This window comes from Antechinus flavipes, chromosome 5 (assembly GCF_016432865.1).
Source record: "Antechinus flavipes isolate AdamAnt ecotype Samford, QLD, Australia chromosome 5, AdamAnt_v2, whole genome shotgun sequence".
NCBI classification, from domain to species: domain Eukaryota; kingdom Metazoa; phylum Chordata; class Mammalia; order Dasyuromorphia; family Dasyuridae; genus Antechinus; species Antechinus flavipes.
The window spans coordinates 231,850,882-231,878,778 of NC_067402.1; the positions used below are offsets into that span (position 1 = coordinate 231,850,882).

At 34.2% G+C, this 27,897-nt stretch overlaps 1 protein-coding gene across 9 annotated transcripts in view; it reads left to right on the forward strand.

The window, feature by feature from the left end:
• The window catches only part of PPFIBP1 (PPFIA binding protein 1), a 245,262-nt gene that overhangs the window by 123,734 nt on the left and 93,631 nt on the right, over positions 1 to 27,897 (forward strand). For all 9 annotated transcript variants that reach the window (XM_051961098.1, XM_051961100.1, XM_051961101.1 and 6 more), the window contains 2 exons: positions 11,644 to 11,748; positions 13,974 to 14,179. In XM_051961098.1, coding sequence (XP_051817058.1) covers positions 11,685 to 11,748; positions 13,974 to 14,179 — 270 coding nt within the window. In that variant the 5' untranslated portion in view covers positions 11,644 to 11,684. The remainder of the gene's footprint in view (positions 1 to 11,643; positions 11,749 to 13,973; positions 14,180 to 27,897) is intronic.

Consider the following 27,897-nt stretch of genomic DNA (forward strand, 5'->3'; position numbering starts at 1 on the left):
TTTACCATGTTGAACATATATTGGACTACTTGCCATTTAGGGAAGGGTGTGGGGAAAGGAGGGGGGAAGAATTAAAACACAGGGTTTTGCAAGGGATAATGTTAAAGAATTGTCCACACGTATATTTTGGGGGGAAAAACACAGTTCACTTCTGTTGCTGCTCTAGCTTCTAACTATGTGAAACTCTAGGCATAGTCCAAATTAGGTCGTTGGTGTTACTCCCTTAGTATCTCTCCTTCTATTTTCTTAGATGTTTTATATTTAGAAAAGAATTCCTTTCTATATTTAATGAAACTAGGTTTTTGAAATTCATTTCTGTATATTTCTCATATATTCTGAGACTTTTCATTTCAGCACTCACTGAGAAATATGTGACTAATTAATGTATGGGAAGAGTTTCATCCTGCTTTTAGAGCCAGGATACTACATTTAGGCCAATGTAGCCAGTCTGTTGGGTAAGAGAGGGGAGAGGGGATCCGTCTCTTCCTGGAGGTTTTTCTTCTCCTGTTTATTAGCCTTAGATTTGTGCCTGAACTTTGAAGTAAATCTAGGAAGAAACATCTCACCTAAAATGAGAAATGGAAAATTTGGGAGATAAAGTATTCCTATGAATAGTTGATATGTTCTTTCTTGGTCCCTCTCTGCCTGAGAGCCTGAGCAGGCAGTCTGAGCTAAATTTCAGTAAGTCATTCACTGAGCTCATAGCTGGGGAGGGCCAAGGAAGGAGGGGTGAGGATGTCCTGCCAACTCTGGAGTCACCACACCCAGGGTGGATTTCTCTCCTTAGGAAAGCTGTTTCTAATTCAAGACTATTCCAAATGGTCTTGCCTGGGATACACCCTAAGATGATTTATTATGTCTGCTGCACTGACACCTTATTTCTTAAAGTTATTTGGTTTATTGCATATTGTAAAATTGTCATCAAAAGCAATCAAGTCAAAAAAACCCCATACCAAACAAAGTACAAAAATCCTACCCCGACTGTTTTAGCCTTTAAAAGTAGGAGAAGGAAATGGCAAACCACTTTAAGAAAATTCCAAATGAGGTCATGAAGAGTCAGATAAGACTTAAATGCTTTAAAAAAAAAAAAAAGAGAAGCTAATCAATATAAAATATAGAAATACATAATCCATATGAGATGATGAAGATTTAAAGAAACAGAATCAGAACTGATGTATGTTTCTATATAAAAAATATAGACTAGTATTAAAAAAATAAAAGAAGGAGGAAAACCAAGCCAAAAGTATTGGAATTCCCCATGAGTCTGGAAAGGAATGCAGTTTTTTGGTATCAATTCTTTAAAGTATTATACTAGTTCTGTTACTTATGACTCCAGGAAAATCCTTTAACTTCTTTGATCTTCAGTTTTCTTATTTGTAAAATGGGACTGAGATGGGATGGGGAGTTTGAACTAGATGATTCCTAATAAATAATAAAATCCAGTAATTCCTTATTATTTCCAAGATAAAATATAGAATTTTCTGGCTTCTAAAGTTATTCATCACTTGGCTCCTTCCTACCCTTCCAGTTTTCTGTGATTCAGTGACACTGGCCTCCCCTGACTGTTCCTTGCACAAAACTATCTCTAGAGTCTCCATTTTCACCAGCCTTAACCAGGTCTGGAATTGGCTTCATCCTTATCTCCATCTCTTCCTTTCCCTGTCTAGCCCAGCTAACGACCTACTTTCTATAGGAAGCTTTTCCTGATTTTCTTTAATGCTAGTGCTTTTAGATTTAGGATTATTATTAATTTGCCCTTTATAAATGTTGTTTATATATAGTTCTTTGCATGTTGTCTCTATGAACTTATGAGGGCAAAGAATAATGTATAATTTTTTCTTTTTTTTTGTATGGTGCCTGGCACATAGAAAACGTTTATAAATGTTTAATAAATAAAAATAAGTGCTTGTTGATTTGAGTTCTCAAATTTAAGATCTCATCTCATTCAGATCCATGATCTCACAAGTGCCCAAGGCAACTCTTTAAGAAAATAAGTTACTGATCTGTACTACCAGATGAGGGGTTTACATATTGGGAGTTCTCTAGAACCAAGAAGCCAGAAGTCTAGATTAAAAAAAAAAAAACAAACCCAGTTCTAATAAATTAATATTCCATATTATATATTTCATATTGCACATATATATTGCATATTAAATTTTTTTTGCTAATTACAAATAGAGGATTTAGTACAGATAGAACAACTTATCCTCTTTTTAGGGGCAATCAAAAGATATAAAGGTGTTTTGTCAAAGTTGTTACAATGTCAACATCTCCAAAATGTTTGCAGCAATCTGCAGTCCTAATTATTAATGTAATTAATACATCCTAATACATTAGAAAAGCACTTTTTTCCCAAGGCTTTGCCAACATTAGAATTCATTTTAAAAGTTATCTTTGTTGTTTTAGTGGACATATGATTGCTTCTTAATGTTTTCTTGCTTTGTTTCTTTTTTTTCTGATTACTAGGTTAGAAACTGATGATATCTTTTAATCCTTTAATGTCCAATCTACTTTATTTTTAATTTGGGGTGTGTTTTTGTTATTTTGCTGTTGTAAACAAATTTAAGCAAACACAATGAACTCTTAATTTTTGATTGTTAAAAATATCACTTCTTCATAGTTGAGAAAAATATTTCCTACTTTTGTAGGCCCATTCCCAGAGGAATATCATAGTTTTGAGAGTAATGAAAAAATCTTGCCTTCTAAGGTTCTAAGGACAAAAGTAAGGGGACATAGTTGTAGTCCTAGCTCTACCACTAATTAATTAATTATATGACCTTGGCAAGTTGCTTCATTTTTCTGATTCTTAGTTTGTTAATTCACAGATAGAGAAAATAATACCAGACTGGCATACCTCATGGAGGTATTGCAAGGTTTAGTTGACATGATTGATTATGGAATCCCTCTGAAAAGTAGAAAATTTTGTAAAATGCCAGTGCTGTCATTATTATTAATAGTTCACCTAATTTGGACATGTATACTTATTTTATATTTAATTTATCCTCTAATATATTTAACATGTATTAGTCATCTTGCCATCTAGGGGAGGGAGTGGGAGGAAGAAGGGGAAAAATTGGAACAAAAGGTTTGGCAATTGTCAATGCTGTAAAATCACCCATGCATATAACTTGTAAATAAAAAGCTATTAAAATTAAAAAAAAAAAAAAGAATACACCTAAACTAAATAAGGCTATTCCTTGGTCTCATGTTTCATACTCTGGAAATAAAATAGCTCCCAGCAGCATATTAGCATCAATACTTTTTACCTTAACTGCTTTAGCCTTCTTCAATCCATAAATGGTCTTACCAGTCATATAGAATAGAAATGTACTTTGGGTTTTTTTCCCACTGAAATTAAATTGGTGCCTGCAAAAGGTTGGAGTCAAGGCTCAAGTTCCTTTTACTGTTAGAAATAGCCCAAGCAGTAATTAGGCCAGTGTTCCCCACACCTCCGATCTCATAGTACATGAAATGTGTCTCAGGTTAGCCATCTGTTAAAATAAGTAGAGCTTGATTCTTTGCTAGGAGAGGTGTTCTGTCATGGCTTTTGAAAAAGATGTAGTCATTATAATGAGACATCAGAAAGTTCCATAAATTATCTTAAATAAGCAGATCTGGATGACAAGTCAATTCTTCAAACATGATTCAGAGAAAGTGTTGCATTTATGAATGAGGTGAATTGAGCCTTCTCAAAAAGAGAAGTGTTGAAGCATCAAATAGGGATGTGGGCTGATAGCTTGACCAGGGTATAAAACAAAACATTTTCTTCCTCTTTCAGCTGTAACATTATAATTTTAGTTAAGAAAGCTTCCCCTCTTTGGGCCCAAGTTTAATCTGTTAAAATAAATGAAATAGCCAGCTGTTCCAAATGGAAATTTTTTCTTTCCAATTTCCTTCCTTGAAAAATAGGAATTTGGGCTTGAGTTGTGTGAAGTTTGTGATTGTGAAGTTTGAATATTCTTTTCTAAGCTTGATTGCCACTGATTTGCATTGTGCTCTTACACAAGTGATTTTACTCTAACTCTGTGCTCTTATTTCTCCATATAAGATATATTATTTGGCTATTTTTCCACAAGCAATGACTGTTCCTATCTTTTGCCATCTTATCTAATGTAAAGGTGCTATGGAGAAACTAATGTTAACCACAATGTCTTTTTTGTGCATATCTTTTTGTGAAGTTTGAAGAAGAGATGAGATTCAGCTGTTTAGAAACAGACACAAATACTTATCCCTAAATTTTTAGGCATTCTTATAGACTCATAGAAGCATAGAATAGTTTTAGAGGTAGAAGTGTCATTAGGCACAAAATTATTCTAATTTTTTCAGTAGGGGGAAAAATCTATAACTTAGCATTAACCCCCTTTTTAAACTTGGGCCCAAAGAGGGGAAGCTTTCTTAACTAAAATTATAATGTTACAGCTGAAAGAGGAAGAAAATGTTTTGTTTTATACCCTGGTCAAGCTATCAGCCCACATCCCTATTTGATGCTTCAACACTTCTCTTTTTGAGAAGGCTCAATTCACCTCATTCATAAATGCAACACTTTCTCTGAATCATGGATTGACTTGTTTTTTTAATTTTTTTAAAATTCCCTTTTAGATTGCAAATGGATTGACTTGTCATCCAGATCTGCTTATTTAAGATAATTTATGGAACTTTCTGATGTCTCATTATAATGACTACATCTTTTTCAAAAGCCATGACAGAACACCTCTCCTAGCAAAGAATCAAGCTCTACTTATTTTGACCACTTACCTATTGAAGGATGACTCTTTTTTATTTTAAATGTCATAGTAATATTTTGGATTTTTTTTAAAATTCCCTTTTAGATTGCAAATTTCCATCTCTACAATTCTTCCCATTAGACCTTTCTTTATAACAAAGAAAAACAGTCAAAACCCAGTAAAAGCATCTGACAGAGTATACAAAATTCCATACCTAGAATTTACCACATCTCTACCAAAGGGAGGGAAGTAAAAGGCAGTTTCCTCATTAATTTTCTGGAATCAAAATTGATCATTGAATTTAATTTGCATAGTTATCTTCCCATATTTTCATTTGTGTTATTTTAATCATAGATTTGTATTTTCATTTTGTCTTTTCCCATTATATTAAGTCATCCAAATTTTCTAATAATTCTTCATATCATCTTTTCCATGTATTTTATAACCCATGTGCTTTCAATGATTCCAACAGAATCCTCTAAAATAGTAGTTCTCAAAGTATGATCCTTGGGCCCTGGTGATGTCAAATTATTTTCATAATGATCCTGAGACATTGTTGCCTATTAAAATCATTCTTCCCTTTCTAACTACATTATCAGTATGAGACTGGCTTTTCTCTATGTACTTCACAGTCCTGGTGACAATTTTCTGTAATCTTTTTGCTAATATTTTATTTAAGATTTTAGCATCAATATTCATTAGGGAGATTGGTCTATAATTTTCTTTCTCTGTTTTCAGCCTACCTGGTTTAGGTATCAGTACCATATCTGTGTCATAAAAGGAGTTTGGTAGGACTCCTTCAATCCCTATTTTTTCAAATAGTTTATATAACATTGGAGTTAATTGTTCTTTAAATGTTTGGTAGAATTCACATGTAAATCCATCTGGTCCTGGGGATTTTTTCTTAGGGAGTTGATTGATAGTTTGTTCTATTTCTTTTTCTGAGATGGGACTGTTTAGGATATTTACTTCTTCCTCTGTTAGTTTGGGCAAGCTGTATTTTTGGAGGTATTTTTCTATTTCATTTGAGTTGTCGAATTTATTGGCATAAAGTTGGGCAAAGTAACTCCTAATTATTGCTCTAATTTCCTCTTCGTTAGTGGTGAGTTCTCCCTTTTCATTTTTAAGACTAACAATTTGATTTTCCTCTTTCCTTTTTTTAATCAGATTTACTAAGGGTTTGTCTATTTTGTTGGTTTTTTCATAGAACCAACTCTTAGTTTTATTAATCAATTCAATAGTTTTTTTACTTTCAATTTTATTGATCTCACCTTTTACTTTTAGAATTTCAAGTTTAGTGTTTGACTGGGGGTTTTTAATTTGTTCCTTTTCTAGCATTTTTAATTGCAAACCCAATTCATTGACCTTCTCTTTCTCTATTTTATACAAATAGGCCTCTAGAGATATGAAATTTCCCCTTATTACCGCTTTGGCTGCATCCCATACATTTTGGTATGATGTCTCATTATTATCGTTTTCTTGGGTGAAGTTATTAATTATGTCTATGATTTGCTGTTTCACCCAATCATTCTTTAGTATGAGATTATTTAGTTTCCAATTATTTTTTGGTCTACTTCCCCCTGCTTTTTTGTTGAATGTAATTTTCATTGCATCGTGGTCTGAAAAGGATGCATTTACTATTTCTGCCTTACTACATTTGAGTTTGAGGTTTTTATGTCCTAATATATGGTCAATTTTTGTATAGGTTCCATGAACTGCTGAAAAGAAAGTGTATTCCTTTCTGTCTCCATTACATTTTCTCCAGAGATCTATCATATCTAACTTTTCTAGTATTCTATTTACCTCTTTGACTTCTTTCTTATTTATTTTGTGGTTTGATTTATCTAATTCTGAGAGTGCAAGGTTAAGATCTCCCACTATTATAGTTTTACTGTCTATTTCTTCTTGCAGCTCTCTTAGTTTCTCTTTTAAGAATTTAGATGCTACCCCACTTGGTGCATATATGTTTAATATAGATAGTGCTTCATTATCCATGCTACCCTTTAGCAAGATATAGTGCCCTTCCTTATCTCTTTTAATTAGGTCAATTTTTGCTTTAGCTTGATCTGAGATCAGGATGGCTACCCCTGCTTTTTTGACTTCACCTGAAGCATAGTAGATTTTGCTCCAACCTTTTACCTTTAACCTGCATGTATCTCCCCACTTCAGGTGTGTTTCCTGTAAACAACATATTGTAGGATTCTGGCTTTTAATCCATTCTGCTAACCGCTTCCTCTTTATGGGGGAGTTTACCCCGTTCACATTTATGGTTAGAATGACCAATTCTGTATTACTTGCCATCTTGTTAACCCCGGTTTATGCTTTCCTCCCTTCTTTCCCCTTTCCCCCCCTTCCAAGTATTAAGCTTGTGAGCGCCCCTTGCTTCTCACAGCCCTCCCTTTTTAGTGTCCCTCCCCCCGCCTTAGAGTTCCTCCCCCTATCTTACCCCTTTCCCTCCCAGTTCCCGTATTCCCTTCCGCTTAGCTTATTCCTTCCCTTTCCACTTTTCCCTTCTCACTTTTCAATGAGATGGGAGAAGTTTCACCATAGATTGAATATGTCTTAAGATTTTTCACTTACAGCCAATTCTGAAGGCAGTAAGATACCCACTATATTCATCCCCCTCCATTCTTTCTCTCAGATATAATAGGTTTCCTATGCCTCTTCATGAGATGTACTACCCCCACTTTACCCTTTTTCTGGTACAATGTCCTTTCCACATCAATTTCTAGAACAAGGTATACATGTATTCTTTATACATCTATATAGTCAAAATATAGTTCCCAAGATTAATCTTTACCTTTTTAGATTTCTCTTGAGTTCTATATTTGTAGATCAAACTTTTTGTTAAGTTCTGGTTTTTTCATCAGAAATAGATGAAATTCGCTTACTTCGTTGAATGTCCATCTTCTTCCCTGGAAAAAGATGCTCATTCTCGCTGGGTAAGTTATTTTTGGTTGCATACCAAGTTCCTTAGCCTTTCGGAATATCATATTCCAGGCCCTTCGATCTTTTAATGTGGATGCTGCCAGATCCTGGGTGATCCTTATTGTGGCTCCTTGATACTTGAATTGGGTTTTTCTAGCCGCTTGCAATATTTTTTCCTTCATCTGAGGGTTCTGGCATTTGGCCACTATATTCCTTGGTGTTTTGATTTTAGGATCCCTTTCAGTGGGTGATCGATGAATCCTTTCAATGTTTATTTTTTCCTCTGTTCCTATGACTTCTGGGCAGTTCTCTTTGATAATTTCCTGGAAGACAGTGTCCAGGCTCTTTTTTTCATCATGTTTTTCTGGGAGTCCAATGATTCTCAGATTGTCTCTCCTGGATCTGTTTTCCAGGTCTGTTGTCTTCCCCAGAAGGTATTTCACATTTTTCTCCATTGTTTGATTTTTTTGGATTTGCTTGACTGATTCTTCTTGTCTCCTCGAGTCATTCAATTCCACTTGTTCAATTCTGATTTTCAGTGAAGTATTCTCTTCACTCACTTTTTTAAAATCTTTCTCTAATTGTCCAATTGAGTTCTTTTGTTCTGTGGAATTTTTTTCCATTTCGCCAATTTTGTTTTTTAGAGAGCTGTTTTCTGTTTCCAGTTCACTAATCCTATTTTTCAAGGATTTTACTTCTTTATCCACTCTCTCTTTAACTTTCTCCAGGCTCTTTTGCCAAGCCTCCCTCTCCTTTTCCCAAGCTTCTCTCTCCTTATGCCAAGCCTCACTCTGCTTTCCCCATTTTTCTTCTAGCTCCCTTGTGAGAGCCTTTTTAATCACTTCTATGAGGTTCATCTGTGCTGAGGAACAGACGATCTCCTCTTTTGGGGATTCACCTGGGGACTGCCTGTTTTTAGTCTCCTCAGGATTTAGAGTCTGCTCTCTATCTGTGTAGAAGCTGTCAAGGGTTAAAGTCCTCTTCAGCTTCTTGCTCATTCTGTCTATTAATCAGAGACAAACTACCAAAGAAAAACAGAAAAAACTGGAGTCTTTCTTTGGGGGGGGGGGGGCTGGGTGTGTTATCGAGCTTCCTCTACAGACTGCAGGGGGCAGCAGTGAGGCACTAGCAGGACTGTGCTGCGCCTGCGCTCTGAGATCCCAAAGCGTGCTGAGTCACTGAGGGGGGGGAAGGGGGGGGCGGCCAGGTCCTGAGAGACTCCAGCTGTTTGCGGTTGTATTCTTCAGCCCCGGTGTTTTTAGCTTCTCTGCTGGGCTGCTGACTTGCTGCAGGTTCCAAACCTGTAGCAAAGCTCTCCCCGCAGAGACGGCTACGATCACTCCCCACCCCCTCTGCAGTCTGCTCCTGTGCTCTCACTGCCGCTGCCCGCCGCCTGCGCCCGATCTAAAACCGCCCCAGCCCTCCAGGAAAGACAGACCTTTCTTGGCGGATCTCAAGGATGGCTTCTCTTGGTAACTATTTGTGGGTTTTTTTCAGTCAAGCATTGATTCAGAGGCTTGTAATGAAGTGGATAGTGAGAGAAAGCGCGGAGCTTATGCAACTGTGAGCCTCCTCTCCGCCATCTTCTGTACTTCACAGTCAAAATAACATATCACAACAGATTGAATACAAAAACAGATGAGAATCCAGTTGTTTTCTATTAGGAGAGGCATTAAAGGGATTTGAAGAAATTCTTAGTAACCATATGAATGAAAATTTCCAGTCATTAATAATAAGGGAAGCTTAAATCAAAACAACTCCTGTGACTTCCCCTCGTACTCAAAAAAGTGGGAAAGATGGCAAAAGACAAAAACAGTGAAACTTGGAGTGTTTGTGAAAATAAATAGACAATCAGTTGGAGAATGGCTGAATAAATTGTGGTATATGAATGTTATGGAATATTATTGTTCTGTAAGAAATGACCAGCAGGAGGATTTCAGAAAGGCTTGGAGAGACTTACATGAACTGATGCAGAGTGAAATGAACAGGACCAGGAGATCATTATATATACTTCAACAACAATACTATATGATGATCAATTCTGATGGATGTGGCCCTCTTCAACAATGAGATGAAACAAATCAGGTCCATTTGTTCAATAATGAATAGAACCAGCTACATCCAGCGAAAGAACTCGGGAAAATGAGTGTGAATCACAACATAGCATTTCCAATCCCTCTGTTTTTGTCTGTTTGCAATTTTGATTTCCTTCTCAGGTTAATTTTACATTATTTCAAATTCTGATTCTTCTTGTGCAGCAAAATAACTGTATGGATATGTATACATAGATTGTATCTAACATATACTTTAACATATTTAACATGTATTGGTCTACCTGCCATCTGGGAGAGGGGATGGGGGAAAGGAGGGGAAAAGTTGGAACAGAAGGTTTTGCAAGGGTCAATGCTGAAAAATTATCCATGCATATGTCTTGTAAATAAAAAGCTATAATTAAAAAAAAGAAAATAAACAGTCACAACAATATACAAGTTGTGAATTAGTGCAACCATTCTGGAAAACAATTTGGAATTATGCAAAGAAGGCTACTCAGCTGTTCATATCTTTTGATTCACAGATCCCACTATTAGGTATATATCTTGAGAAAGTAATGACAAAAAGTTCTCAATTTTTAAGAGTAAATTTTAAGAGGTCCTTAAACTAAATTATTTGAGAATTAATGCCCTAACACAGGGATGGGTAAACTGAGGTCTAGTCCAGCCAGAGGGACAAATCCTAGCCACCTGTTTTTAGACTGCCTTAGAACTATACATAGTTTTTAAATTTTAAAATAAAGTTTTATTGTATATTAAAATGTAAAAACTTGGTGTTTGGCTGATCTTGACCTTCTTGCTCTAAAATGTTAGAAAGACTTAATAGTTCTGTGTGTTTATCAGGATGGGATTACACTTACAGAAAGAAATTACCAACTAGATTGAAATGCTGTCAGAATCAAGAAGGCTTAAGCTTAGGCTAATTTCCAATCCCTCTGTTTTTGTCTGTTTGCAATTTTGATTTCCTTCTCAGGTTAATTTTACATTATTTCAAAGTCTGATTCTTCTTGTGCTGAGCCTGGGCAAGCTATTTAACCTTTTGCAGTTAATATGATTTTAGAGAGGTCTAGGGAGACTTATATGACTGATACTAAGTGAAATAAGCAGAACCAGGAGATCATTGTACATGACAACAACAAGATTATACAATAATCAATGCTGATAGATGTGTCTCTTCTCCAATAAGATGATTCAGGCCAGTTTCAGTGGTCTTGTAAAGAAGAAAGCCATCTGTACCCAGAGAGAGGACTGTGGGAACTGAGTGTGGATCACAACATAGCATTTTCACTTTTTCTGTTATTGTTTGCTTGCATTTTGTATTCTTTCTCAGTTTTTTTTCCTTCTTGATCCAATTTTTTTTGTGCAGCAAGATAACTGTATAAACATGTATACATATATTGGATTGAACATATATTTTAACATATTTAACATGTATTGGATTACCTGCCATCTAGGGAGGGGGTTGGGGGAAGGAGGGGAAAATTTGGAACAGAAGATTTTGCAAAGGTCAATGTTGAAAGATTACCCATGCATATGTTTTATAAATAAAAAGCTTTCATAAAAAATGAAATAAAAAAAGAAACCTTTTGCAGTTTCAGTTTTCTTGGAAAATGGAACAATAATAGCATCTATCTCACAAAAAGAGTAAGATAAGGCCTAAAGGAAATAATGTGCGTGAAGTACTTAACCTAACAGTAACATAAATATTAACTATTATTAGTAAAGTAGTAGTGGTAAAAAAAAAATATTATTTGGCTCTGAGCATAATACTTTTTAAAATAGCATATGGTCTTTAATAAATATCCAATAAATGAATAAGAATAAATTAGATCAGGGCTTTTCCCTTCGCTTAGGGCACTGAAAACAAATCATAATTTTTCAAGTAGAAGTTAATAATTTTCTGAGTACGGTTAATAACCCCACCGTTGTTTTTGTTTCAGATCTAGACTGTGACCTGACTTTTCATCTGAGAAACTAGAAAATGATGAGTGATGCCAGCGATATGCTGGCAGCTGCTTTGGAGCAGATGGATGGTATCATAGCAGGTGAGATTAGTATCCAACTTCTAAAGTCCAGCCTCAGTGCTTAAATGTTCTTGTCAAGGAGGAGATCCCATTGGTTTGACCAGTTTCACCACATAGGAGCCAGTCTTGGACAAATCACCTTCCCAGGCTAAATCTCCATTTTCTCATTTGTATAAAAAGGAGATTGGAAAATATTCCTGTCTTGCTCTCAAATCCTTCTGACCATTGCAATGTAAAGTCCAATTGTGGGTACCACATTTTAAGAGAAATTTTGACAGAACTGAAAAAGATGCTTGGAGGAGAATGATTACAATGGTGAGAAACCTGAGAGAGCCATACTTTATGAGTAACAATTAAAGGAAAAGGGATTGTTTGGTCTGTAGAAGAGAAAACTCAAGGGGAAGAAAGAATGTTATAACTGCCTTTGAACATTTGAAGGGCTGTCATATAGAAGAATTAGGCTTAAACTTTGGAGCAGATGGATGGTATCATAGCAGGTGAGATCAGTGTCCAGCTTCTAAAAATCCAAACTCAGTGTTTAAGAGTTTCTGTCAAAAAGGAGAGCCTATTGGTATGATCAGTTTCACCACATAGTAGTCAGTCTTGGACAAATTCTGATACTTTAGAGGTCATCTTTCCTTTATTGCTTATTAGCTCTTGATTTAACCTAGTTTTTAATACACATTTCTCTGTCCTCTTTCTCCCCTCCCCTTCCCTTTCAGGTACCTTTCCATGCCATAATGTTGTCCCACAAAAAATTATTGGGAATATTTTCCAACTTCCTTTCTGTACAGATGGGAAAAAGAGATCCAGTCAGGAAAAGTGATTTGTCCTCTTTTCTCTGTATTCTTCATAGAATCCCAAAAGTAGTTAGTGGTGGAGCTGGGATATAAATTCAGTTCTTCTAAGATCAATCTTCTCTATATTACATCATGTTTCCCCCAAGTTTAGAATTGGACTTCTTTATGGAATCTCTATGCCATAATTGTGGTATAGCTCTTTCGAACTGTTTTACCTCAGAAGTTACATAGTGATGTTACCTTTCCAATACTAAATCTTTCTCCTAACTCTTCACCTCCCCATCCTAAGGATGCCAAATATCCTTGCTTCATACAATATCTTCTTTCTAATATATTTGAGTCAGAGAATGTGTATATTACACAGCATCTCAAATCTAAGCCAGGCCTTCATTTTCCTTATTCTCTACTAATTAGGAAACAATATAAAAAATTCATTAACTTAGTGCAAACTTTTTGATGGTGAACTTTAAGCTCTACAGATGCTCTAGGTAAACTACCTCCAAAGCACTCCCTCATCTACTAGTTTAGTGATAGAAAAATAAGGTCAGTTTGACACGGCTCCTTCTTATAAAGTTATGCTGTTTTTTTGTAATTTTTACTTTCCTATCTAGATATTCAGCTTTATTGATCTGATCTAGAATTTAACCAGGAATTGAAGTTAAGCTCACTGTCATAAATTCTGTAGGACCTGTTCTCTAACTTTTGTTGTTGAGGCAATTGGGGTTAAGTGACTTGCCCAGGGTCACACTGCTAAGAAGTGTTAAGTGTCTGAGCTTGGATTTGAAATCAGGACCTCCTGACTTTAGGGCTGCTACTCTTATCCATTGTGCCATCTAGCTGTTCCCCTCCCCCTCCTTTTAAAAAATTTTTTTGAGAGGATAGCTCTAATTTTCCATTTTTTTCCTTAGAACCTGAGAGTTCATCTGGGCCAGGTGATTTGAATTCATCAAGGGCAATTAGTTACTCTCTTATTGTTTCCTAATTATCATAAGTGTCAGCTCAATGTTAGTAACTTTATAAGTAAATTAGCTAGGTGAGATTTGTAGGAAGGTAGATTTTTATTGGAACTATAGTAGAATGGACTCTTCTGATAGATTAAGTTCCTCATCAGTTAAAGCAAACCAGTCAAAACTGAAAAGGTACAAAACTGTGGTATGGGGATTTCTGAATCAGATTGAGGTTGAACTAGATGAATTCTTGAGGTCTTTTCCAAATCTGATGTTTATGGTTTCATTATCTTGTCAGAAATTCATTGTTTGCTAAGCAACCTGTGTGAAGGAGTTTGGCACGGTGTTGATATTTATACGATATAATTATTTTAGCCCATGAGTTTCTCAACAACTCTGATAAAATAATTTCCTAGCAAGGTCATAAATAGAATTTTTCTTTTGGCTTTACAAGAGCTAAATTTATGTTAACTTCATTGCTTTCATTTCACTTTTTTAGGTTCTAAGGCCTTGGAATATTCCAATGGGATTTTTGATTGTCAGTCTCCAACCTCCCCATTCATGGGAAGCTTGCGTGCCTTGCATCTCATAGAGGATCTTCGTGGCTTGCTAGAGGTGATGGAAATGGATGAGAAGGAAGGATTGAGATGTCAAGTCCCTGACTCAACAGCAGAAACTTTGATTGAATGGCTTCAGAGTCAAATGGTGGGATACTTGTATTTTAATTTGCAGGTTTTTATGATATTAGTAATCGAAAACTGGTTAATTTTATTTTGAAATTTTCAGAGACCCATTATTTAGCATCCTCCCTATGTTGTTTGTCCCCATTTAGCAGATTCTCCAAGTCTCTCTGATTTATAATATTATAGCATTTCATTAAAACCAGCAAGCCATTAGATCTCAAAATAAAATGCTGGTGACTAGACTCTAGTGAAATAATTGAAGGCTTTTTTTTTTTTTTTCTCTATTTTTCTTTTTTATTTATTTACTTTGCTAAGGCAGTTGGGGTTAAGTGATTTGCTCAGGGTCACACAGCTAGGAAGTGTTTAGTGTCTGGTCAAATTTGAACTCATCTCCTCCTGACTTCAGGGCTGGTACTCTATCTACTGCACTAGTTAACTGCCCCCGCCTTTTTTCTTTGTTGTGATTTCTACATTTTGAGTATGGTAAGAAATCTTGTCTTATGTCTGTTTCTCCTTTTTAAATATTGCTCATTAAATTATTTGTTGTTTGGTTATGATATAACTAAGGACTATTTGTTAAGTCCATTGAGTGTGTGTTTTTTAATCAGTATATTTTTTCTTTTATTATAAATACTATTTAATGATATATGAAAGTTATTACAATTATGAGCTGAATATTACAATTATGAGCTGAATATTACAATACATAAAGTTGAACTAGACCCCATATTTTACAGAGCACACCAGCAAAATGTCTCAATTCCTTTTGAACTTCCTCAGTTCTTAGATGCTTAAGAGGAAGATTTGAGAAGTTAGGGGGAAAGAGGGAACCCCAAAAGGGAGAGATAGGACTCATAGAGAAGAAAGAGATAGAAATCTATTTTATAATTATATAATATTTGAGAAGGTAAGGCATTTTAAAAGTGAAAATTTTGCGAATAAGCAAAAATTTCTAAACTCCATTGCCATCTATCAGTGAACCTGCTAAAGTCTGAATGTCTTTATAAGTTGTAAAAGACCCAAAGAGGAACATAAATCAAGATAGAAAAGATATATGGCATTTGTCTTTTTTCTACATGATAAAGCTTCCTAAGAGACTTGATTTTTAAATATCAATTAGATGATGTTTAATCTTAATTAAATAAGTCCACAGCCTTTTTGCTGCAGTCGAATTAGGATGGAGCACAGCTTACAACTACATTTACACATCAATATATGTAATGGGCCAGAACTCTGTACTTGAAACAAGGATTCTTATAAGTTGTTAACTCAGTGGAGTTGATAAGACAATGGCTATCTAGTTTAGCATGGTGATTAATAGTTCTCTATCTAGTTCAATACACGTACCTAGTACTTAATATAGTTCTACAAGATTCATACCTACAATTATGTGATTATAATAGAGTATATAAGCTGGGACAAACTTAGCCAGAGACATTCATTCCATCCCCCACCTTTGTGGTGGCTGGAGGCTAGAGCACAAGCTCCCGGACTTAGGGAGACTTCAAGACAGAGACAGTTGTTGTAGTCCTCCTGTCTCCCCCACAGAGACCAAGACACATTCTGTAGGACCTCCAGAAAGCTAGCCTGGGCCCCAGACAAGGAGACAAGACTGTGAAGGAAACAATAAAGATATTTGGATTTTATCTCTGGCTATTCTCGTGGCGATTACTCTGATGAAACGAAGGTTGGCCCAGAGACCTCTAGAAAACTAACCAGAACACTATAAACATAGGACAGGAAATCCACATGGTCACATTACAGTGACATGTCAACTTGACCATGAGTCAGTTTTGCTTCTCTTCCCCCCACCTTAGTAATTTCACCAAGGTTGTAGGCTTTAGCAGGACTGTCCTTGAGATGATGATGTTTATATGAAATGTAACTAAAACTGTATAGAATTTCCTTTTGGTAGTTCAAATAGTTCAAAAACTATTTTAATTTCCAGAGTAATAGTATATATTGCTACTGGATTATTCAGTGTTATGATGATTTAGATGCCAATAAGCTTCCATTAAGTTTTATTCCTTTTTTTCCATCCCCTTTCCATCATTATTTGTGAGCAAGAAACCTTGAATTCAGACTATTTTGATGCTGGATGGTGCAGCCATCACCAGTGATCCTAATTCTTTACTGAGCATTCAAATCTTTTAAGGAGATTAATTTAAGGAGTTCATTTAAGCTATTCATTGGGTTTTTTAAATTTATTGAAAACATCATTAGTTTACTAACAAACTCTTTGTCACCCAATCTACCAACATGTTTATGAGAGCTAAGCATGTTCTATATAAAAGATTTACCAGCAGCCTGCCTAATATGAATATCAAGCAGTTAAGTCTTATAGTTTTGTCTGCTAGCAGGAAAACATACATGTGCATACATACACTCAGTCACTCTACCATACCCGACATTCTTAGTGTATCAAAATGAAATCTAACATATGACCATTAGTCATTTGTGTGCCCCAACTTATTTATTTGTCTGATTGCTCATAAACATCTACTAGATGGTATTTTTATCTGAAACTCAAGCATGTTACATTCAGACAGAGAAACCTAGAATGGGTATAATTAACACTGATAATAATTTGGCAATAAAATGATTTTAAAAGACAGTTTTCAATAGCTACAGGAGTATTACTTAATAGGCATTGAACAGGGTTAGTTAGACTTATGATTTCACCAGTATGGGGAATTTTCTCCTGTGAAATGCACAGCGGAAACTCTTCTCTAATTTGTAGTCTTAGAGAGTTTCCTAAGGAAACAGAAGTTAAGTGACTTGTCCACAGCTAATATATGACAGTATTAAAATTTTAAATCAGTTCTTTCTGATCTCAAGAGTATCCCTTCTCTGCTGTACTATGCTACATCTTTGCTACATATGCTCTATAAGGCCATAAATAGACATACCATGCAATGTCAAATCTTCAGTAGTTAATTTGCAAATTGGATCTGAAAATCAACTACTTTCCTATTCCTTATTCTGACATGAATTTTCTGCCTTCACTTATATGTTCCATGCAATCCTTTAATTCATAACAAAAATCACTATCCCTTCATTGTTTTAACATTTTTCCCCATTCTTTCCCCCAAAAAGGATTTCTCTTATTCTCTTTATCATCTACTCTTGTTGTTTACTTTACACCCTCATTCTCTGATTCATGACTCTAGTAATCATCTGGTTTCCCTCTTTTCTTTGTATTCCTCATAGAATCAAAGCTTTTGTGAGTCTCCATTCCAGGCATTTTCTGCCACTGCTTTGCATGGCTTATTCCATGGATTCCCCCTTTCCATTCCTGCTCACTCTCAGAACAATGCCAATTATTTTGAAATGTCAAGATATTACTCCATAGTAGACCTCTTCCCCCACCATTGGGGGAACTTTCCTCCCTACATTTGCTTGGAAATCTCCCTTCTGTTTCCATGTTCTCCCACTCCTCTGGGTACCTGTTTCCCCTAGGGGCCCCAATTTCCCCTCTTTCTTGGACAAATCGACTTTTTTAAGCACAAAAATTCTAAATTCCTAATCCAGTGTAGAGTCCTCATCTCTCTTCATTCACAGGAGTACTTATCAGTGGAAATCTCTCCCATTTCTAAAGCAAGGCCTCCTTTCTTTCCCTACCCCATTCCAATAGTTTCTTATTCATCTTCCACCATCATGCTATAGGTGATATTTTCTGATACTTTAGAAGTCAACCTTCCCTCATTAGTAGCTCTTGATTTGACCTAGTTTATAACACTTTTCTCTGTCCTCTTGCTTCCCTGCCTTTCCTTTTCATGTACCTTCCCAAGTTGTAATGTTGTCCCATAAAAGAAGCATTTACCTGTGAGCAGGACATCAATTAGCAGGCACTATCCATAATGCCTCATCTGCCTCTTCAGTATAACCTCTGCCAGTTTCCTGCTTTTACAACCTTGTTTCCTTATGTACATATAGAAACAGGCTTCTGTTGTCACTTTGTTGCTATTGCTATCTTTGCCTACTGCATTGATTCACTCCTGCATTTCCTCTCCCCTGAATTACTCCTTGATTCTCGAAAGGTTGTGTAATTGTGAATGACATAATAGAATTGTATTCTTTTTTATTTTGAAGGGCCCTATTATTTCATGGCCGTATGCTTTAAATGGTATGAAATTAAGAAATTAATTTCCTTCCATAAGGTCACAAAAGCATCTTTTGTCCTATCCTTGTACATGAGGAATCCCCTATGAGGCACTGATAGATTAGAGCCCTGGAAGAAATGTTAAGTACAATGAATGGTGTATGCTAGCAGAGTTGCCACTATATACACTCTGTAGTAAGACTATTAGTCTTGTCTTTGTTATGTATTTTTCTCAGAATCAACAATGTCTCCTTTCTCCTGTCAATAGGCAATATTCTCTTTTGCAAAATGCAATCTTATCTGGCCTTCAAAATGAGAGCTCTTTTGGTTACTGATCTGAAGTTGTCGTTGGTATTACAGAGTAGAGGCAGCCATCTATAGCTGTTTATTTATATACATGGTGATAAATGTCCCTATCTCCTCTAGCTTTCTAAAAAGGAGAATAATTTCCATGTGGTATAAGAAATAAGATAAAAATCTTTCCTGTTAAGTTTGAATAAGTGATGAATCAGATGGGCTGTCTTTTAAATAGATAAATATGATTAAAACTATTTTTTTTAATTTCATATTTGAGAGTTTAGGGGAGTTTGACTTATTGGCCTTGAATATATGCTTATTTATTACTATCTTCAAAGAGATAGTTAATTACTTGAATTTTCTTCCTATTTAAAAATATTTTTATAAAAAATATTCATACTAACATGTTTTGCAGAGAGCAAAGCCTATTGAGTAAAAAAGGCCTTTAGCTTTATTTGTATATTAAAGCAAATTTTTAAAAATGAGTACTGTCATCAATTTCAGGAACATAGGTTTGAATAGAAATACCAATATTTCCATGTTAGAAGCCAGGTTTACTGCCACAGTTAAAAAAAGAAAATTCTTAGAAAATTGGGAATAAAAATTTCTCTTCCAAATGCTTTGATGTTCTTTTTTGTATGAACTTCATGATTCAACCAATCACAATGGAAATCTGTGCTTTTATCCAACCTTTCAAGTGAAGACATTCCAGATTGAATGATTTCACTAATCTTTATTTCTTCAAGAGAATATTTAACCATCCCACCACATATAAGCACCATCGTTTTGATATTTTTTGCTTTTGCTCTCGGGCTACCATGACTTTTGCATTAAAATGGAAATCCTTAAATTTCTTGTGTCGTGGACCTCTTTTATCATCTGGAGAAATTAATGAACCTTTTCTCAAAAAAAAATTTTTTTTTGAAATTCATAATTGAAGAAAATGCTAAGTTTTATACATAATAAATCAACACATGCTATGTTCTCTCATGGTTTTTCTCTTTTGCTCTTGATTTTTCTTTCCATATTGGGATTCATAAAACAATGTGTGTTAAAAATAAATTTACTACAAAAAATAAAAAAGTTTTATATATAAGTATTAAAAATATAAAGATGTATTTTTATCCAAATTCTCAGACTCCAGATCTTAAGTAGTGCCCATACAGAATTCTAGGCTAAAGAAAATAGACTTAGGAGTTATACTCTTCAAAAAACAGAATGGAAAAAAGTTTTCTAGCATTATATCATTTCTTATCCTAGGAAGAAAAATGGTAGGTTTTAGTCATGGTGAAAGATATTTTACCACTGAAGAATGCAAAAATCAACCCACAATATATTCAGGAAGACAGAGAGACAAATTTGACATTCAAAACAAATTCCTAATTATAGTAAAAACCAATAATAAGAATTAAAGTTTAATTTATTTGTGGTGATTTCTAATTTCAGTGTTTCTATATTTAAGTCAGACTTCCCATTAGTCTCACATTTGTTTCTCCCATAAAATTCCCAGTAGTAATGTTTGGTCTCTGGGCATGAGCAGCTTTATAAGTTAAGTGGAAAATAATTAAAGCTAAGAACATTTTACTTGAAAGAATATTAAACTTCAAGTATCATTTGCTAAGGCATTGTTGTCTGTATTAGTGAGGAATAATGCCTTGAACTGGTTAAATATTTAAAATCGTCATTGTAGCAAATGACAAAAGTAGAGGGAAGGATATCTGCCAGGATTTTATATGGTGGAGACTTTGTAAGATCTGAGATGGAACTCTGATGCCTGGTAGGAACCTTGTCATTATAATGATAATTGATTCCAAGAGTTAAAGAAACCAGTGGGGTGTCACAAGGTTGTAGATTGACTCTACTTAAGATAATCAAAAGGATAGAATTCCTGCTACTTGCTTATGTTAACTTGCAGTGAGATAGTAAGATACTATAAAACAAATCAGAAATATTGTATCCTACTTGCTGAACATACTTCAGTGCAAATTGCATCGGTCACTAATATGGACTGATGTTCACATTAAGTGGGCTGAAGATGAATGCTCATTATATATCAACACAACATCATAACAAGATTTTAAAATAGATCTTATCAATTATATACAACCATATATTTGATTCCAGATCCTATACTTACCACTGTATCATGTTATATCTAAAAGAAATCCTCTAAGATGAAAGCTATTTTGTACTTATCTTTCTGGCAACCTTTAATGAAAATGATGCTAACTGGTCATCTCATACAGTCAGTTGAATTCTCATGTGCAGATCAACCACTTTGTGTATAGTAAGATCTTATGAGTTCCCAAAGTATGGTTATTACTCAAGATTGATTCATGAGGGTTGACTCTTCTTAATTTCTACGGTAATAGTAACAGGTAAATTAGAAGAAAGAAATGAGTACTTGTGGTCTTGGTCTTTTAAAAATTATGCTCTTAAACTGCTTTGAATTCTTCCTGTTCTGTCTCAAAATCTGGGAAACTTGTAAAGGTCATGCTCTAGGTTGGTTCCTCAGGCTATTGGGACATAGCAGGAAATCTTTTTTTTTTTTTTCCCTCTGCTTTTCCATAGCCCTTGGCCCCATAACTCTTGTAACTTTGCAAAGAGGAATTGTGTCTTGGATAGCCCTGCAGATTCATCCCTAAACAATATTTCTTGTTTAGATCATGTTAGGATCATAGCATAATCAATCTGGAGCAAGAATGAATTTTAAAGGTCAACTTTTCCCAATCCTTCAATTTAAGAAATGAAGAACATGAAGACCTAAGAGACTAAGAAGTTTTCTCAGGCTCATTCAGGCAGTAACTGACAGAGCAAGGATTCTAACTCAAATCTTGTGATTCCAAATTCAGCATTCATTTTGCCCTACCACATTATCCAGTTGTCTGTGTGATGAGCGGGAATTCTACTTTGAGTTAATGCTTTGTTGATGGAAATTGAGGTGTGCAAATGTATTTTATAAAAGACATATTAACAGTATCTATTCTTTATAAGGCCAGGAAAAAACCCCATTTTGACCATTTTTGTTTTTCTTCAGATGAGAAGTCTGGTTTACTCTTTCTGCCTAATTTTACCAACCTGAGAGTCTTCCCCTCTCAGATTTAGATACATAGATAGATACACCTAATATATACATATATACATATACATATCTCTCTCTCTCTCTCTTTTTAGAGACACACTTTTTAAAAAAATTAAAGAAAATTTAATTCTCCTCCTCATTTCTTACCTAGTCTTAATCACTGATTGGACATTGCCTCAGTCAAACTGAGAACTTGGAAAAGACCTTAGCTTAAAAAAGCCAAGGTCTTCCACTTCATCCAGGCCATCTCCAATCTTACTGATCAGTATTTTGCCACTGAACCCAATGGTGAATGTGAGACTGGTGACTTTGCATAGACTCCCTTAAATCCAATTCATGTTTATGTCATGGCAAGACTTCCCTGATGTCATGGTCCTCATTGACAACAAAGGGCAAACACCACCACCCAAGCATTACTGTACTTCTGGTATAGAAACCATTTCTCATGACCATATGGATATGGGGCTGGGTTTATTTCCTATTACTTTTAGGCTGTAGTTATTCCACTTCACATTGGGTATATAGGTAAATATATTGGGTATATCTATCTCTCTTGATAGTTAACTACATAGGTGTAGATATAGATATCTATCTTCGTGGATAGAATGGTTTTCTTGATTAAAGATAGAATATTTATTAATCCCATATATCAACTTCATATCTAATTATATACCCTTCTATTTTCCCCTCCCCTCCCCAGTAAGTCATATCTTGTAACAAATAATTAAAAAAGAAAGGGAGTGAGTAGAAGGAAGTAGTTGATCCCAACTAACAAGTTAATCAACTCTTTTATCTGATAGTATATGAAATCATCCTTATTTATAGTTCTCTACACTTCAGAGGAGAGAGCTATATATTCTCACTTCTTTGAGTCAAATTGTAATCAGTATAAGTATACATACTCAATTTTTGCTGTTACTGTTTCTCTTTCCATTCATTATTCTAATATTTTATACACATACCTATACATACATACATTGTGTGTATGTTTATGTATTTTGGCCCTGCTTATCTCATCCTTTCCCACATTTTTCTATATCTGAAATATTCATTGTTTCTTAGGATACTCCATTACATGCTCCCACAGTTTGTTTAGACATCACCCAAATTGTTATTTATTATATTTCCAATTCTTTGCTACCACAAAAAGTATTGGTATGAATATTTTGGTATATATGGGGCCTCTCTGTCTTTGACTTGTTTTATGTAGATACCAAATATATTAGACCAAAAGATATGGAAATTTGAGTCATTTCCTGAGCATAATTTCTAGCTGTTTTTTAGAATTCACAGGTCCAGCAGCAGCATATTAGGTACTTGTCTGTCTAGTATGTACTTGTCTTTCCATGGGCATCTTTTGTAATCAGCCAGTTTTTAGATGGGAAGTGAATTCTCAGATTTAAAAAAAATATATCTTTAATATTATCATTTCTCTTAGTGATTTGAACCAGTATTTTAATTATGGCTGTTGGAAAGTTTGCAATTCATCTTTTGAGATCTGATACCCTTTAACTATTTAAGGAGCAATTTCCTATGTATCTTTTGATGAATATGACACCATAATTAACAAGTATTTATTAAGCAAGAATTTACAGTGTGTCATACATTGTGCTAAGTGAGGAGGCTACAAATAAAAAACAAAAACATTATTAGAATAATTTGTGTCGAAATCTTTGTCCAGGTGATACTTTATTTTTATTATAGCTGATTTTATTAATGGAAAAAACTTGGAAATTTCATTTTCTGTTTCATCTTTTATGATCACCTCCCCCTACATATGGTTTTAAAAGGTAACTAATAGAGTTTCCTTTTTATATAATTTATATAATTCCATGGAATTTTTATAGTTTTTTAATGGCTTTTATTTACACAGAATGTCTGTCCCCAAAGTTTTAATTCAGCTATTCAGCTATGTATTCATTTTTATCCTATTCCTTTTTTTATCATCCAAGATATGGTTCCTTATTTGACTGTGTGACCTGAGCAAGTGGCTATTAAGGCTTTAAACAACTCTCAAGTGTTTCCTCATTGAGAATTCTCCATACTAATGAAATCAAAAGTCCCATTCCTATCCCATATGTTAGCTTAAATCTGATTTCTACTAAACCATTGTCCATTTTCCCCAGTAGTCATGGTCAGATGAAAGTTCCTTTCCAAGTAATTTGGGGGCTTATTGAAACCATAGCTATAGATTTCAGTTGATTCTCCCTTAGTTTCTGTTGTTCCATTGATATACTTTTCTGTTTTTTTCACCCAAACCAAATATCACTGCCTTTGTATTTAATTTAAGGTCCAGAAATTCTTTCACCCTCTCTTTATTACTATGTGTTTCATTATTTTCCTTGAAATTGTAGAACTTTTGACCTTCTAAGACTAATTATTTTTGTTTAGCTATATAAAGTACCCTCAGTAGTTTGATCAGTACAGAACTAAATCTGAAAATTTATTCAGGTATTTATATAATTTTTGTTATATTGGTAGTCTTATCATATACAAAGAATATCCCTTTAGGTATATGTTATTTTTACTTCCATTAGTGTTTTATAATTGTATTTTTATGAGTCTTACATGTGCCCAACTAGACTGACTCCTAGGTATGGTGTGAATTTTACTATTCCTCCTAGATTTTGTTGTTGTTTTTATATCACATATAAGGATATGTTTTTTTAAATTCACAAAATATATTATATAGAATTATAAAATTATAAATTTGCATAATATATAATGTATAATATGTAAGTAATATAATTCATAACACAATACATAACATATAATATAATAAGTAATGTAACATAAATATGTAATATAATATAACATATATCAAATTATAAAATATATTATATAGAAATATAAAGGAAACCAATTATATTTAAATATAATGACCAACATATTTTTAAAAAACCCAAATTTGCTTATTTTAGCTTAAGAACATGTACTATTTAGAAATGCAATTGTTTTTTGTGGTTTATTTTGTATCTTGCTTTACCGAAGCTTTTATGTCATTTAGTTTCTCTGCTTGTTCACTTCTGATTTAATTTCCAAGCATATCTTCATATGATCAGCAAATGGAAATTTTTGGTGCAATGTTTACGCATTTACTTTCCTTTTCTTTTCTTATTGCAATCACTAATATTTCTAAAATTGTCAAATTGTAAGGAGCTGTAGTCCCTAAATTTACTGGGGAAGCTTCTAGAGCTGTTGAGTTACAAATAATGCTAACTTTTTGTTTTACAAAATTTTTTTATATTTATATTTTAGATTAAAAAACATCCCTTTTATGCCTACCCTTTATAGTATTTTTTGCAAATAAGTATTTCTTCAATTATTAATATCAAGTGATTCAGGATATTTTGGATTAATATAATCAATTTTATATTAAATTGTTATGCTGGTTGAATTGTCCTGGTACAAATCTAATTTGGTCAAAGTGAATAATATTTTGGATGTATTGCATTTTTATTTCAAAATTTTGCATCAATGAGATGATTCAAACCAATTCCAGTTGTTCAGTGATGAGATTCATTTATATCCAAAGAGAGGACCATGGGAGCTGAGTGTAGACCACAATATAGCATTCTTATTCTTTCTGTTGTTTGCTTGCATTTTGTTTTTTTTTTCTCATTTTTCTTTCCTTATTGATCTGATTTTTCTTGTACAGCAAGATAACTGTATAAATATGTATACATATATTGGATTTAACATATATTTTAACATATTTAACATGTATCAGATTACTTGCCATCTGGGGGAGGAGGTGGAGAGGAGGGAATAATTTGGAACAGAAAACTTGGCAAGGGTCAATATTGAAAAATTACCCATGTATATATTTTGTAAATAAAAAGCTTTTTAAAAAAAAGAAAAAAAGAAAGAAATTACAAGCAAAAAAAAAGAAAAAACTGGGACGAAACTTGGCACAGATTAGTTGAGGAGTGGCTCAACAACTGTACTCTGTTAATGTAATGGGATCTTCATATATCTCAATAAACAATGACAAGAAAAAAAAAGAAAAAAATTTTGCATCCGTGTTCATTAGTCCTATTGAGCTTGTGTATTTCTATGAATTTGATATTTGGACTATATCTCATAAGAAAAATTTGTGAAGAGTTTGTGAAGTCAAATTAGATTATCTTAAATTGTGTATTCACAATTGTATATTCTCTCTTTTTGAGAATGACTTGCATAACATAGATATTGTTCTTTAAAATAAAATAAAATAAAATAAAAAATAATAAAAATAAAATAAAATAAAAATATAATTCACCTCTAACTGTGTTTGGAGCAGAGAAGTTTTTCCTTTGATTTCCTCTATCTGAGGAATAAAACAGGCTGGGAAATGAAAGCTCATTACATGACATTTCTTTCTCTGGATAGAGAGAACATAGCATGCCAGAGCTCTTCACAGTTTGGCTGTAATTTATCTTTTCGTTCATGATAGTGACTTTGTTTTTTTTTTAATAAAATCTCACTATTAGGATTGTGGAAAGGCATAAGGGAGCATTTTGAAAACTTATTTTAAAAAGAAGCATAGACATTTTTCAAGTGGTTTTTTTTTTTAATTGAGAGGTATAATTGATAGGAATTGTGACTAGTCTAATTGCATCTTAATATTTTTAAAGTACCATTTGTTTTCTTATCCTTTACCTCCCTCTCTCATTCCTCTAATCTTCACCCTTACTTGTCACTTAGCAACTGTTATTGCTTGGCTGAGAATAGCATTTTCAAAGATTAGTGATAAAAATGTTGGATAACCTTAATGATGATTTTTATTACGAGCAAGACAAGAAAACGTGAGAGAGGGGGGAGGGGGGAGAGGGAAGAAAAGGGAGAAGGAGGGGAAGGAGTTGGGAAGATATGAAAAGACAAGCAGAAGATTATAACTGTAGAATAATGCAAACTAAGTCAATTGAAAATGAGGAAAAAAAGATGTAGATGCTACATTAAATATAGATACACACACACACACACACATACACGCACACACAATTAGTTCCTACCTAAAGAGAGAATATTAGGAAGAAATGAGTAGTGTGTGCCTATTTTCTCCTAATTTGATTATTGTATCATCCTTTATGTTTAAATCATGTACCCATTTTGACCCAATTTTGGTATATGGTATTGGTATTATAAGTATCCCTAATTTATGTTGTGTTGTTCGGGTTTCCCAAAAGTTTTTGTCATGGTGAATTCTTATCCCAGAAGCTGGGGTATTTGGATTTATCAAACAGTAGGTTACTATGGTCATTGCTATGGTTCCTGAATTTATCTTAGCAGATAGACTCCCAAGTATTTTATATTGTCTATAGTTACAGTTAATATGGTTTATATTTCTATTTAAATAGAATTTCTCTTTCTATCTCTTGCTTTTGGACTTTGTTGGTTATATATAGAAATGTTGATGATTTATGTGGATTTATTTTATATCCCGTAATTGCTAAAAATTAATTATTTCATGGAATTCTTTAATCAATTTTCTAGGATTCTCTTAAGTATGCCATCATATCATCTGCAAAGAATAATAGTTTTGTTTCTTCACTCCCCATTTTAATTGCTTTTTTGTCCTGTCCGGCAGGACATCAACAGTGGGTCATCGAGTGGAGCCGGGGCCGAGGGGGAGCAAAGGCTCTGTAAGACAACCAGTCTGTAAAGCACCACGTGCTTGGGAATGGAATCGGAGAGACAGAGAGGCAACTCAAGATTTAAGATGGTGAATGTCTCTGTTTAATGAATGAAGAGAGTTTAATTAAATAGGATTTCTGAGTGGGGGGTTACAATGAGAAGAATGTCGGACCATAGGTGTGGCGGAAATCCTAGAGTATACTGTTATCTAGATTTTGGGCGGAGATGACCGATTTCTTGGGACACACATTATCTAATCTTCAGGAATTTAGGGTGTATGCTAATCTTCTTAGCTCTTTGTCTCCTGCGTCCAAGGACATGGCAATGTTCAAGGACATGGTCTCTTGGCATATCCTCAAGAGTGGTCTCTGGCACTTTTTCTTATTTACATAGTTAGCATTTCTAGTAGAAAATTGTGATCATGTACATCATTGCTTTACTCTTGATCTTATTGGGAAGACTTCTAGCTTTTCCCCATTACAGATAATACTTATTGAGGGTTTTAGAGATATTCTACTTATCATTTTAAGAAAAGCTTCTTTTTTTTTTTTTTTTCAAATTTATTGATGTCCTTTGGTATTTTTAATAGAAATGGATGTTGTATTTTGTCAAAAGATTTTTCAGCATCTATTGAGATAATCAT